At 36.5% G+C, this 15,409-nt stretch overlaps 1 protein-coding gene across 1 annotated transcript in view; it reads left to right on the top strand.

Moving 5' to 3' along the window:
• Positions 1-15,409, top strand: part of LOC131819920 (phospholipid-transporting ATPase ABCA3-like) — a 148,788-nt gene that overhangs the window by 90,659 nt on the left and 42,720 nt on the right. The window contains exons 17-19 of the mRNA XM_059155338.1: positions 2,620-2,718; positions 12,063-12,216; positions 14,981-15,281. Of these exons, the coding sequence (XP_059011321.1) occupies positions 2,620-2,718; positions 12,063-12,216; positions 14,981-15,281 (554 nt within the window). The remainder of the gene's footprint in view (positions 1-2,619; positions 2,719-12,062; positions 12,217-14,980; positions 15,282-15,409) is intronic.

Genomic DNA, 15,409 nt, shown 5'->3' with positions numbered 1-15,409 from the left:
CAAAACTTACAATGAAACTATAGAAATCAAACTATGTGGTACTAGAATAAGGATAGACATGCACAGAAATGAAGTAAATCAGAATTCAAGATAACTGTATTACATAAAATTGATTTTCTCAATCACCCAGAAATAGTTCAGTTGAGGAAATAATAGTCTTTTTAGCAAACGATGTCAGAACATTGGGTATTCACATGCAAAAGAATAAAGCTGGATCCTTACTCTCACACCATAAAAAAAAATTAGGTTGGGGCACCTGGGTGGCTCAGTGGGTTAAAGCCTCTGCCTTCTGCTCAGGTCATGATCTCAGGGTCCTGGGATCGAGTCCCACATCGGACTCTCTGCTCGGCAGGGAGCCAGCTTCCCCCTCTCTCTCTGCCTGCCTCTCCCTACTTGTGATCTCTATCTGTCAAATAAATAAATAAAATCTTTTTAAAAAGGTCAAATGGAGCAAAGGCCTAAATAAGAGTGGAGCTTTTAGGAAAAATATACAGGCATAAATCTTAGTGACCTTGGATTAGGCAATTTTTCTTAGATATTATGAAAAGTATAAGCAACCAAGAAATAGGAACAGATAAATTGACTTCATGAAAAATTAAAACGTTTCACCTCAAGTACACTATCAAGAAAAAGACAGCCCAAATAATGGGGGAAAATTGTAAATTACATATATCTGATAAATGACTAGTACACAGAATATATAAAATATCTTTTCACCTTACTCTTAAAAGACCAGTCATTCCCACCAACAGTGTAAGAGGGTTCCCCTTTCTCCACATCCCCTCCAACACTTCAGAAAGGATGAACACCCAACTTTTGTAGCAACGTGGACGGGATTGGAGGAGATTGTGCTGAGTGAAATAAGTCAAGCAGAGAGAGTCAATTATCATATGGTTTCACTTATTTGTGGAGCATAACAAATAGCATGGTGGTCATGGGGAGTTAGGAGAAGGGAGTTAGGGGGAATTGGAGGGGGAGGTGAACCATGAGAGACTATGGACTCTGAAAAACAATCTGAGGGTTTTGAAGGGGCGGAGGGAGGGAGGTTGGGGGAACCAGGTGGTGGGTATTGGAGAGGGCACGGATTGCATGGAGCACTGGGTCTGGTGCAAAAAACAATGAATGCTGTTACGCTGAAAAAAATAAATAAATTTTTTTAAAAAGGCAATTCATTTAATTTAGAAATGGGCAAAGAATCTGAATAGATGTTTTTCAAAAAATATGTATAAATGATCAAGACACATGAGTTGCTGCTCAATATCATTAGTATTATAAAAGCAGAAAATAATAACCACAGTGAGATACTGCTGCACATCCAGTAGATGGGATAATATTTTCTTAAAGAAAATACAAGTTTGAGTTTGGATATGGAGAAGTCAGAACCCTTATACATTGCTGGTAAGCTTGTAGAATAGTGTAGCCACTTTGGAAAAGTATTTATGAATTCCTCAAAAAGATTGAGTTACCATTTGATCCAGTAATTCCACATCTTGGTATATACCCAGGAGTTTTGGAAATTTTATGTCCACAAAAAAGTTTTTAGTAGCATTATTAATAATAGTCAAAAAGTAGAAGTTACCCAAGTGTCCATTGATTCATGTATGGTAAAATAAAATATGGTATATCCATATAATGGAATAAAAAATATTAAAGGAATGAAATGTTCTACATGCTACAACTTGGATGAACTTTGAAGTCATTAAGACAAGTGAAAGAAGACATAAAGGGCACATACTGTATAATTCCATTTATATGACATATTCAGAATAGGCAAATCCAAATAGGATGTTTATATGTAATTTTTTTCTTTTCATGATTGCTCGATGTAGACTCACAGTGTCCTTTTTAATCTTAACTGAGATAATGAAGAAGAAAATTTCCAAATTTTTAAAACTTATATAGTTCTATATTGTGCAAGGGATACAGGACTGAATAGTAATAGAAAGTTGATATGCCTGACATCATATTATTCATCTATTTGTTTATTGTATTGACTTATACTAAAATGTTATATCGGGGACTTAGTTTTGTTCACTTCTGTGTCTCTTGGACCCAGAACATTTTCTAGCACATATTTGGCACTACATAAATATTTGATGGATGGGTGAAATAATCATTGATGAGTCAAAATTATAAAAATTATTTAGGGAAGGGCAAGATGCTCTTATATTAGAATCATGAGGAAAAGTGAGCAACATGTAAACCAATATTCAAATGATGAATAAAATTTAGGTAGGAGAGGAGGTGGGTTAGAAACAATTTTTGGAAAAAAAAAACCCAGAAATTAAAGAGGACAAGTCACATTTGAGAGCCTAGACAAAGGCCAGTATGGCTGGAGCATGCAGGGAAAAGTGCACAGATATGACTGTTGTTGAATTGGAATCTTTTTCTGTCCCTTCGTTTTAGTTTTTTGACAATTTCTTTTATTTTCCTTCTTTCCTTTTTTCTTTTCTTTCTTCTCTTCTCTCTTTTCTCTTCTTTACTTTTCTCTCTCCCTTTCTTTTTTCCTTCCTTCCTTCCTTCCTCCACTGCTGAAGGAAATTAATTAGGAACAAGAAATATTAATTTGAAAATAATCTGTTTTGGTGGTAACTTTCACTCTTCTTTTCCTTACTCTAGGTTTAAAGACCTGCTTACTTATCTGGAAAACAGGCAGAAAGAGCTGGGCATTAGTAGCTTTGGTGTCTCAATTACTACCATGGAAGAAGTTTTCCTTAGGTGAGTAATGATGCTGGGAGGGACAGGAGAGAGGAAAAATCTCTTCCTCTATAATTGGATTTCATTTTGAAATCAAACCCCGTAACTGGAGTCATTGAAGAAATAGTATTAGATTGTTATGTATGGTAATCTTCTATGAAGGCCAACAGACCAGTGTATGCCCCTTGCTCCTCTGATGGGCTGAGGCTCCTATGAGTCGTGGGACTAGGGTGAGAATAGCAATTCATTGAGCTGAAAAGACAGGATCTTCCCTGCAAATCATGAGGGTGTGGAACCGCAGAAAATAACTAAACCCAGGTACTAAATACCCAGGGTAGTGGAGTATTGGGTGGGAAAGTTATTTATGAAACTTTTGGGTTTGTGTTTGGGTGCCTGTGCTTTTCGAGAGCGGGGGATTAGGACTGGCCTAGAGCAAAGAGAATTTATGGGTCACAGCGCAAGTCCAGTATCTAAATCAGAGGTCGAAAAAAAAATAAATAAATAAATTAGAGGTCGTAGTGAGGATGACTTTAAAATCTTTAATCTAGTCATGTCTCTGTAACCTACTTAAATTGTCCATGGTTTATGATCTGAGATTACCTTGCACTGTCTGAAAGCTCAAAGAGAAGGTGCCCAGGGATTTCAGGATGCTGCTAAGAGAAGGCCAACTGGTTAGCAGTGAAAAGATCTCACAAAAAGTCTTTTCTGGACTTTTCTAGACTTCAGTCTCTCAGGCTTAGAAACAGTACCCCCCCTCCTTTTTTTTTTTAAAAAAGATTCTATTTATTTATTTGACAGACAGAGATCACAAGTAGGCAGAGAGAGAGGAGGAAGCAGGCTCCCTGCTGAGCAGAGAGCCTAATGCAGGGCTTGGTCCCAGGACCCTGAGATTATGACCTGACCCAAAGGCAGAGGCTTTAACCCACTAAGCCACCCAGGCGCCCCAGCATGTGACTCTTGATCTCAGAGTTTTGAGTTTGAGCCCCATGTTGAATATAGAAATTTCTTAAAAACAATAGCAGACATAAGAAAGGATGAATTCCCAACTTTTGTAGCAACATGGACAGGACTGGAAGAGATTATGCTGAGTGAAATAAATCAAGCAGAGAGAGTCAATTATCATATGGTTTCACTTATTTGTGGAGCATAACAAATAGCATGGAGGACAAGGGGAGTTAGAGAGCAGAAGGGAGTTGGGGGAAATTGGAAGGGGAGGTGAACCATGAGAGACTATGGACTCTGAAAAACAATCTGAGGGTTTTGAAGGGGCAGGGGGGGTGAGAGATTGGGGGAACCAGGTGGTGGGTATTAGAGAGGGCACTGATTACATGGAGCACTGGGTGTGGTGCAAAAACAAGGAATACTGTTATGCTGAAAATTTAAAAAAAAAATATTAACATTGAAGTAAAGTTAAAAAAAAAAAAAGCAAACAAAACCAAAAAACAGTGGTACCAAAACCCTAAGATACCTAGTAATAAACCTAACCAAAGAGATAAAAGAACTGTGCTCTGAATGCTCTAGAACACGTATGAAAGAAATTGAAGAGGATACAAAGAGAAAAACATTCCATGTTCTTGGATTAGAATAAGAAATAATGTTAAAATGTCTATATTACCCAAAGCAATCTACACATTTAATGTAATCCCTATCAAAATAACAGCAGCATTTTTCACAGAGCTAGAACAATTAATCCTAAGGGGTGCTTCAGTGGCTCAGTCAGTTAAGTGTTCAGCTCTTGATTTCTGCTCAGGTCATGATATTGGGGTCCTGGGATTGAGACCCATGTCAGGCTCTATGCTCAGCAAACCAGGGAATCTACATGAGGATTCTCTTTTCCTCTCCCCCTCTCCACCAACTTACATGTGTGCTCTCTCTCCCTCTCTCTCTCTCAAATAAATAAGTCTTCAACAATCCTAAAATTTGTATGGAACCACAAAAGCCTCTGAATAGCTAAAGCAATCTTGAAAAAGAAAAGCAAAGCTGAAGATACCAAAATTCCGAATTTCAAGTTATATTACAAAGCTGTAATCATCAGAACAATATGATACTGACATAAAAACTGACACACAGATCAATGGAACAAAACTCGAAAACCCAGAAAAGGCCTACAACTATGTGGCCAATTCATCTTTGACAGAGCTGGAAAGAATATCCAATGGAGAAATCACAGTCTTTTCAACATCTGGGGTTGGGAAAATGGGACAGCAATATAGAAGAATGAAACCGGGCCACTTTCTTACACATACATAAAAATAAATTCAAAATGGATGAGAGACCTTAGTGTGAGGCAGTGCCTTCTCTCAGTAGGAGAACAGAGGCAGCAACCTCTTTGACTTGACTGCAGCAACTTCTTACTATACACATCACCAGAGGCAAGGAAGACAAAAGCAAAAATGAACTATTGGAACTTCATCAAGATAAAAAAACTTTGGTCCAGGGTGCCTGGGTGGCTCAGTTGGTTAAGTAACTGCCTTCAGCTCAGGTCATGATCCCAGAGTCCTGGGATCGAGTCCTGCATCAGGCTCCAGGCTCCATGGGGAATCTGCTTCTCCCTTTGACCTTCTCCCTTCTCATGCTCTCTGTCTCACTCTCTCTTTCTCAAATAAATAGATAAAATCTTAAAAAGCAACAACAACAACAACAACAACAAAAACCTCTGTCCAGCAAAGGAAGCAACCAAGAAAACTAAAAGTCAGCCTATGTAATGGGAGAAGATACTTGCAAATGACATATCTGATAAAGGGTTGGTATGAAAAATCTATAAAGAAATTATCAATCTCAACACCCAAAAAACCAGATAATTCAATTAAGAAATGAGCAGAAGATATTGTTGTAGGATTGCAGGGTTCTTGTCTCATTGAGTTGAAGAATGAATTTCTGGACACAAAAGGGTGAAATGAAGTGTAAGTTTATTAAGTGAAGGTGAGAGCAGAAAAGAAAGAAAAAGCTCTCTATAGAGTGAGAGAAGACCCCTGAGTTGCCACTGAGTGTTTTAGGACTGGTCTTTTATTGAAAAGTTAACCAGAAAGCTGTGGCCTTGAGATTCTTATGCCATCTTGATTTCTGCAATTGATGACATCCTTAATGACTTACTTCTTTGAGGTAAATTTTTAATAATAGAATGGCTTTATATTTACAGAAAAGTAGCAAAGATAATGCAGAAATCCTGTATGCCCCTCATGCAGTTTCCCAGTTGTTAACATCCTTCACTACCACAGTACATTGGTCATGACTAAGAAACCAACATTGGCAAATTGCTATTAATTAAGCCTACATTTTATTCACATTTCACTAGTTTTTCCACTAAAGTCCATTTTCTGTTCCAGGATCCCATCCAGCATATGTTATATTTAGTCATTTCTCTTTAGTCTCATCTGGTTTGTGAGAGTTTCTTATACCTTCCTTAACCTTGGACATTCTGATCAGATGTTTTGTGTAATATTCTTGAATTTGGGTTTGTCTTATGTTTTTCTCATGGTTAGAATGGGGTTATGGCTTTTGGGGAAGAATATTGCAAAGATGAAGGCCTTCTTCCTCTTATCCTATGGAGGGGTACATGATAGTATCATGACATATTACTGTGATGGAACTACTACTTTGATCACCTGGCCAAGGTAGTATGGACATGAGTCCATACTGATATAAGTAGGGGGCTGAATGAATAAATGGAGAAGAGAGACAAATCTTCCTTGTAGAATTCCAGATAATGTTATAGCTACTGTCCTTCCAGAAGAGTATGTATTCAGTCCCTTGTCGCCTTGAGTATTGAGTATGATCTGTGTCTGATGACATGCTTCTAAAGAACACAGTACAAAATGGGGAGAAAAGGTAATTTTACAGTGGAAAAATCACATTTTAATATTATTGTATATACATTTTTGCATCCATAAACATGTATAAACATGTTTTATGACCTTGATGTTTTATATAAATGGTATATTTAACAGCCCTGAAAAATACTTTTTTCCCTCTAAAAGATTAGACATTTTATATCTCTCCATGTTGACGTTTATATAAGGAGAAATTTCGTTCATTCCCTCCAATTGATATATATCATATTTCATTACATAAATATCATGTTTTTTATTACATTGTATTATTTATTCCAGTATTTTGCCATTACACACTTTAGTGAATATCTTTGTATCTGTCTTCTGGGAAAATATGTGAGATTTCTCTAGAGTGTATATCTAACAACGGAATTTCTAAATTGGGGAAGGTGGGTATTTTCAACTCACTGGATGTTGTCATGTATTCACCAATGCATTAGAACTAGCTCACTGTACAATTGGCAGGATTTGAGTCTTTCCTTTTCATCAGCACAATACTAGAGATGCATTGACAAAGTTATTTTGCCCATTCTAAGTCCTCTTTATTGAATCAGAAATTTTAGAATCAGCTGATTAGTTGTTACAAAAATTTCTAGTATGCTGGTTTATCTGGCTGGAATTGATCTGATTAAAAACCATAGGTCAATTTGGGGAGAATTTATATCTTTAAAATATTGAGTCTTCTAACTGAACTCTGTATAGTATACCTGCATTTATTTTAGTCTTCTTTAATCTTTCTCAGTAATGCTTTACTGTGTAGATTTTATACATCTTTTGTCAGATTCATCCCAAAGTATTCTTCATTTTTAGATGCTATTGAAGATGGAGTTTTTTAAAATTTCAATTTCAGATTGTTCCTTACCAGTATATAGAAAATATTTGACTTTTGGATGTTACATTTTCTTACCTCTAGTTAAGTCTTGAATGGAAGTAGTTAAGAATATTCCTTTCTGAACTCAGAGAAAAAACATTTAGTTTTTCATAAGTAAGTATGATACAAGCTGTAGGTTTTTTATAGATGCCCTTTATAAGTTTGAGAAAGATCTCTTCCATTCCTATATTAATGAGAGTTTTTATCAGTAATGAATATTGGATTTTGTCAATTTTTTTCCATATCTAATGAGATGATTAAGTGCCTTTCTTTTTTAGTTTCATAAAATGGTAAATTTTATGAATTTTTGAATGTTAAAACATTAAATGAACCCTTGCATTATTATAACAAACCCTGTTTAGTTTTAATATATCATTTTATTATCATATTGTTAAATTTGATTTCAAATTTTGTTCAGAATTTTTGCATTTATGTTCATGAGATACTGGTCTGTGATTTTTTTTTTAACATTGAGTCAACTTTCTTTTTTTCTTTTTCTTTCTGTTTTTATTTAAATTCTATTTAGTTTTTATTTAAATTCTAATTAGTTGAGGTACCTGGTGGCTCAGTCAATTAAGTGTCTGCTCTGAACTTGGGGTTTTAAGATTGATTCCAGTGTCAGGTTTTGGGATTCTTTCTCTCTACCTCTTCCTCTGCCCCTCCCCCATACTGTTCACACACTCTCTCTCTAAAAGAAAATTCTAGTTACTTAACATGTAGTGTAATATAGGTTTCAGGAGTAGAATTTAGTGGTTCATCACTTACATATAACACCCAGTGCTCACGATAATAGGGTTCTTCTTTCTCTGCATCCCCATCAGCATCTGTTTTTTCCTGTATTGTTCATTTTAGCCATTCTGACTGGTGTGAGGTGGTATCTTATAGTGGTTTTGATTTGTATTTCCCTGATGCTGAATGATGTTGAGCATTTTATCATGTTTCTGTTGGCCATTTGTATGTCTTCTTTGCAGAAATGTCTTTTCATGTCTTCTGTCCATTTCCTTTTTTTTTTCCCCCTAAGATTTTATTTATTTATTTGAGAGAGAGAGAGTGAGAGAGAGCATGAGAGGGGAAAAGGTCAGAGGGAGAAGCAGACTCCCCATGGACCAGGGAGCCTGATGGCAGGACTCTATCCCGGGACTCCAGGATCCTGACCCCAGCCGAAGGCAGTCTCCCAACCAACTAAACTACCCGGGCGCCCTCTTCTGTCCATTTCTTGATGGATTTTTTTGGCGGGGGTGGGAGGGGGATGTTAAATTTGTTAAGTTCTTTGTTGGTTTTGAATACTAGACCTTTATCTGATAAGTCATTTGCAAATATCTTCTCCTGTTCCATAGGTTGCCTTTTAGTTTTGTTGACTGTTTCCTGACCTATGCAAAGCTATTTATCCTGGTGAAGTCCCAGTAGTTCATTTTGCTTTTGTTTCCATTGTCTCTGGAGATGTGTTTAGCAAGTAGTTAATGCGTCTGAGGTCAGAGATGTTGTTGCCTGTGTTCTCCTCTAGGATTCTGATGGATTCCTGTCTCACATTTAGGTCTTTCATCCATTTTGAGTTTATTTTTGTATATGGTGTAAGAAAGTGGTCCAGTTTCATTCTTTTGCATGTGGCTGTCCAATTTTCCCAACACCTAGAATGAATGTAAATAATTTATTTATTTTTTTTTTTAAAGATTTTATTTATTTATTTGACAGAGAGAGATCACAGTAGGAGAGAGGAAGGGAAGAGATCACAGAGAGAGGAAGGGAAGCAGGCCCCCTGCTGAGCAGAGAGCCCGATGTGGGACTCGATCCCAGGACCCTGAGATCATGACCTGAGCCGAAGGCAGCGGCTTAACCCACTGAGCCACCCAGGCGCCCGAATGTAAATAATTTAGAAGCAAGTTGCATTACAGTGTGTATTATAGCAGATCCAAATTTTGCATTTTATGTGTGTGTATATATACATTCATGCCTGTGCATATGTGGATGTAGAAAAATCATTTGTATCTGCCTGGGTTGTAAGATCTTGAGTATTTTTTTTCCTCTGGCTTATTGTAATTTTTAAAACTTTTCCCATTCTTCTACATATAGCTGTCCAGTTTTCCCAGCACCATTTATTGAAGAGACTGTCTTTTTTCCACTGTATATTTTTTCCTGTTTTGTCGAAGATTATTTGACTATAGAGTTGAGGGTCCATATCTGGGCTCTCTACTCTGTTCCACTGGTCTATATGTCTGTTTTTATGCCAGTACAATGCTGTCTTGGTGATCACAGCTTTGTAGTAAAGCTTGAAATCAGGAAACGTGATGCCCCCAGTTTTTTTTTTTTTTCAACATTTCCTTAGTGATCTGGGGTCTCTTCTGATTCCATACAAATTTTTGGATTATTTGCTCCAGCTCTTTGAAAAATACCGGTGGAATTTTGATCGGAATGGCATTAAAAGTATAGATTGCTCTAGGCAGTATAGACATTTAAACAATGTTTATTCTTCTGATCCAAGAGCATGGAATGGTCTTCCATCTTTTTGTGTCTTCAATTTCTTTCATGAGTGTTCTGTAGTTCCTCAAGTACATATCCTTTACCTCTTTGGTTAGGTTTATTCCCAGGTATCTTACGGTTCTTGGTGCTATAGTAAATGGAATTGATTCTCTAATTTCCCTTTCTGTATTTTCATTGTCTTACACTATACACAAAGATAAACTCAAAATGGATAAAAGACCTCAATGTGAGACAGGAATCCATCAGAATCCTAGAGGAGAACATAGGCAGTAATCTCTTCGATACCAGCCACAGCAACTTCTTTCAAGATATGTCTCCAAAGGCAAAGGAAACAAAAGTGAAAATAAATTTTTGGGACTTCATCAAAATCAAAAGCTTCTGCACAGCAAAGGAAACAGTCAACAAAACAAAGAGGCAACCCACGGAATGGGAGAAGATATTTGCAAATGACAATACAGACAAAAGGTTAATATCCAGGATCTATAATGAACTCCTCAAACTCAACACACCCGAAACAGGCAAACATATCAAAAAAGGGGAAGAAGATATGTACAGACATTTCTCCAATGAAGACATACAAATGGCTATCAGACACATGAAAAAATGTTCATCATCATTAGCCCTCAGGGAGATTCAAATTAAAACCACATTGAGATATCACCTTACACCAGTTAGAATGGCCAAAATTAACAAAACAGGAAACAACATGTGTTGGAGAGGATGTGGAGAAAGGGGAACCCTCTTCCACTGTTGGTGGGAATACAAGTTGGTGCAGCCTCTTTGGAGAACAGTGTGGAGATTCCTCAAGAAATTAAAAATAGAATTCCTATGACCCTGCAATTGCACTCCTGGGTATTTACCCCAAAGATTCAGATGTAGTGAAAAGAAAGGCCATCTGTACCCCAATGTTTATAGCAGCAATGGCCACGGTCACCAAACTATGGAAAGAGCCAAGATGCCCTTCAATGGACGAATGGATAAGGAAGATGTGGTCCATATACACTAGGGAGTATTATGCCTCCATCAGAAAGGATGAATACCCAACTTTTGTAGCAACATGGACGGGACTGGAAGAGATTATGCTGAGTGAAATAAGTCAGCAGAGAGAGTCAATTATCATATGGTTTCACTTATTTGTGGAGCATAACAAATATCATGGAGGGCAAGGGTTGTTAGAGAGAAGAAGGGAGTTGGGGTAAATTGGAAGGGGAGGTGAATCATGAGAGACTATGGACTCTGAAAAACAATCTAAGGGGTTTGAAGTGGCGGGATGGTGGGAGGTTGGGGTACCGGGTGGTGGGTATTATGGAGGGCACGGATTGCATAGAGCACTGGGTGTGGTGAAAAAATAATGAATACTGTTTTTCTGAAAATAAATAAATATATTTTTTTAAAAATTAAAAAAAAACTTTTCCCATTGACTGTGTCTTATAAAATTAATAAAAACCTAATAAAGGTGTTAGAAGAAAAAGGCAAGGTAAGAACTGTACTCGTCTTCAGTAGTATGTTTTACTGTTTTATCACAGTGAACCGATATAGCACAAATACTACCTTGAATTTAAAACATTATTATCAGATCAAATCAGTATCTGATGTGCTTTTTTGTGGTCCTGGTCAAAGAAAGGTATTAAAAAGTCTTGTTGGTTCACTGGTTTAGAGTGAAAAATTTATCTTCTCAAATCATGAGATTTCATCACAGGTTTCAGAATGACCGTGGTTGGACCTCAGATCTCTATAGTATGAATTTTATGATTCCATTTATCATTTTTTCCATATATTAAAATTAAATAACAATGTCTGTTTCTCCCATAGAGTCGTGAACTCTTAGAGGATAACTGAACTCTGTGGTCATTTGCTCATAAACCATTACAGATGTTTAGATTGCCTGGAGCAAAAAGTTGAGAAAACAAATCTGTTAAACTGGCATACACTTAGAAACATTATAGAAATAAAAGTCTGCTAGAATTAGTATCATTCTTCAAAATAAATGTACTAGCTCTCTCTTCTAAAAAAAAGATACTGTCTTATACCTTTAACTTAATTAAGTTCAGTTTATTTTATCCAATATTAGTATTAACATTATATAACTGTGCTTGTTTTTTTTTTTTTAAATTTTTGCCATCAACCATGAGAATCTTGCAATGAAACTACTGTTATGGTTAAAATGAATATTTGCTTGTGTGTAGGGTCATCAGGAAGGATGAGGAAGCTTTCCAGACCCGATCCCTAAAGGAGAAAAACAGAAGAGAAGACATGAACCAGAATATGAATGCTTCTGGAAGTTTTGAGAGATACTCTCCTACTGCAAGTGAACACTCTAATATTAGGTTTAATACTGGGGTGAGCATTTCTACTAAGAATGCTATGCTAGTGGTATACATTTGGATGGGATAAAAGATAAATTGTATTTTAATGTTTGAATTCAAAGGAGACTTTGAATTTTGAGTTCTTAGCCAAGGAAGGCCAAGTAAGGAAGAGTTTGTAAAACAATCCAATTAATTATCTAATTCAAAAGTTAAAATATAGGTTCTTTCCATAGTTTGGCTATTGTGGACATTGCTGCTATAAACATTCGGGTGCACGGGCCCCTTTGGATCACTACGTTTGTATCTTTAGGGTAAATACCCAATAGTGCAATTGCTGGGTCATAGGGCAGTTCTATTTTCAACATTTTGAGGAACCTCCATGCTGTTTTCCAGAGTGGCTGCACCAGCTTGCATTCCCACCAACAGTGTAGGAGGGTTCCCCTTTCTCCGCATCCTCGCCAGCATTTGTCATTTTGTGACTTGTTGATTTTAGCCATTCTGATCTCCCTGATATGAGGAAGTGGTGATGCAACATGGGGGCTTAAGTGGGTAGGAGAAGAATAAATGAAACAAGATGGGAATGGGAGGGAGACAAACCATAAGTGACTCTTAATCTCACAAAACAAATTGAGGGTTGCTGGGGGGAGGGGGTTTGGGAGAAGGGGGTGGGATTATGGACATTGGGGAGGGTATGTACTTTGGTGAGTGCTGTGAAGTATGTAAACCTGGTGATTCACAGACCTGTACCCCTGGGAACTAAAAATATATGTTTATAAAAAATAAAAAATTTAAAAAAAAGTTAAAATATGATAGTTAAAAATCAGATTTTACTTTCAACATTATTTCTTTTCTTTTTAATTTAATTTTTTCAGTATTCCAAGATTCATTGTTTATGCACCACACCCAATGCTCCATGCAATACATGCCCTCCTTAATACCCATCACCAGGCTCACACCTCCGCCCCACCCCAATACCCTCAGTTTGTTTCTGAGTCTACAGCCTCTTATGATTCGTCTTCCCCTCCGATTTCCCCCAATTCACTTTTCCTTTCCTTCTCCTAATGTCCTCCATGTTATTCCTTATGCTCCTTATTTCTGAGTTACTTATCTCGGTTTTTAAAATTGCTTGTTCATTCAGAGTTGAAAAAGGGCCTTAACAAAAGTTACCACTATTTACACATATAAAAGCCATTAAAATTTTTTTTAAAATTCTATTAGCCAGCATATAGTACATACTTAGTATCATATGTAGTGTTCAATAATTTATCATGTCTAGGAACCAGTGCATTAAAACCACTTAAATTTATGCCTCGGAATGTGTTGCACTTCTAATAGACTGTTCCCCAACCATTTCCTCATTAGTATGGGAAAATTCATTGGATTGCCAGTAATTTCTTTTGTTGTTCTCTGATTGTCTTTTCCCTACAGTTTCCCTAATGAAGACTAGGGATTCTGAGATGATAAGCATTTTTCAGAGTTGCCCATAAGCATGCCTTCACTGAGGGGCCTATGAGCTAGTTGTGAAGCAGAATGGGTATTGTACAACCAGAGTGCAGAATTTTGAGCCAATTGGAACTGGAATTCCTATTCTATCATTTCCTGTCTATTTGACTTTGACCAAAATAGTTACCATATTTGTGTTTCAATTTCATTCTCTGTGAGACTGTTTTAATGAGTTAATACTAGTAAAGTTTGATTTTCATGATGTTTGGCATGAATCAGTTATAAAATGTGATTTTTCTTGTCTTCTTGCTTTCTCATTTCTCCTTCTGTATCACTCTTCCCTATTTCCCTCTCTTATGAAGATGTAGATGAAGCAAGATTTGCAGACTAGTCTAGAAAAGTTGTTTCTTAGCTTGGTATATTCTTTCACTCTAGTAATATATTTAATAAACCATCTTATAAAAGTCAGAAAGTACATTCTTCTATTTTGAAGACAATGTGTGAAAAAATTTTTCCTTCTAAACTTTACCTTATTTTTGGCCAGCGACAATAACCAAATGCTGATTTTTTTTTTCATTCAGATGATATTAGTTGATTGATTAGGGATTTTTTTTTCATGATGAATTGTGGGGTGTCCAAAATGTTGGGAAATATTGTTAAGCTATTGGTTACATATTCCAAGTAATATGCTCTCTATGCTTATCTTTAATATTCACACTACCTTTTCAGGATTTGTCTCTACTTTTAAAACAACAGGTTTTTGTTGTTAACCTGATAAAAATATATAATCAACTATAGCTGGGCCAAAAAGCTTGAAAAAATAAAGAAAATAGTATATTTAGGTACATTTTTCAAAATAACAATTAGACACTTTGCTTTAAATTTAGAAGTTGAAGAAAAGGGGCGGAACACATTATTGCAGTTTAAAAATAAATTCATTTTCTGTTTCCTGACTATCCACTATCACATGAATTAAAATCTAACAATGGAAACTCTTACATACGTACATTTTGGGAATGCTTTACTTATCAAATAAGGATAGGATTGAAGAATCATGATTTAATATTGATGAAGACTGATGTCATGTTGTCTGCCCAGAGAGGCTACGAATATGTTAGTGATAAAAATCATCCTTTTGAGTTTTCCAGTATAATTTGATTAGAAGCCAAGCCTCAACAAACTACCCAGGAAGGAGTTTTTGCTTGTTACCTGTGTGCTCACCATGGCTGTGTTCTATTCAAGGATATATTTATAGAATGTGTACATCTTCTACCATAAGATTCAGAAAATTCATGTCAGTGAGTTTCATTAAGGTTTGTAACCATTGTAATGCCATCTTTCTCTCCTCTTGTCAGTGGTCTCTTCACTGGCAGCAGTTCTACGCCATGTTCATAAAGAGGGCTATGTTCTCTTGGCGCAACTGGAGTTTGTCGTTGATGCAGATACTGGGACTTCTGGGCATTGTTTATTTTCTCATGAAAGTAGAGAAGATTTCAAGAAATACAATTGAAACTGCCAGGGAAATGGATTTGGAACAATATGGTCAAACCACTGTGCTTTTCTCAGATGATAGCCATTCTGATTTTTCTCAGAATTTAACAAAAATTCTTGATATCATGCTAAAGGCTAAGAAACAAAAACTTCAGGAAGTGAAAGGTAAGGCTCTTTCAGAAAGAAAAAGACTGCTAATAGATGAAAACTTGCTTGTATCACTCCCAAAGAGAGGTCCTAACTGGAATATCATTGCTCTTTTCTTTCTTGAGACTCACCAATCTCACAAAGGC

Source organism: Mustela lutreola, chromosome 17, assembly GCF_030435805.1.
Source record: "Mustela lutreola isolate mMusLut2 chromosome 17, mMusLut2.pri, whole genome shotgun sequence".
NCBI classification, from domain to species: Eukaryota; Metazoa; Chordata; class Mammalia; order Carnivora; family Mustelidae; genus Mustela; species Mustela lutreola.
Note: the sequence above shows the minus strand (reverse complement) of the source record. Positions and strands in the feature narration are given on the sequence as shown.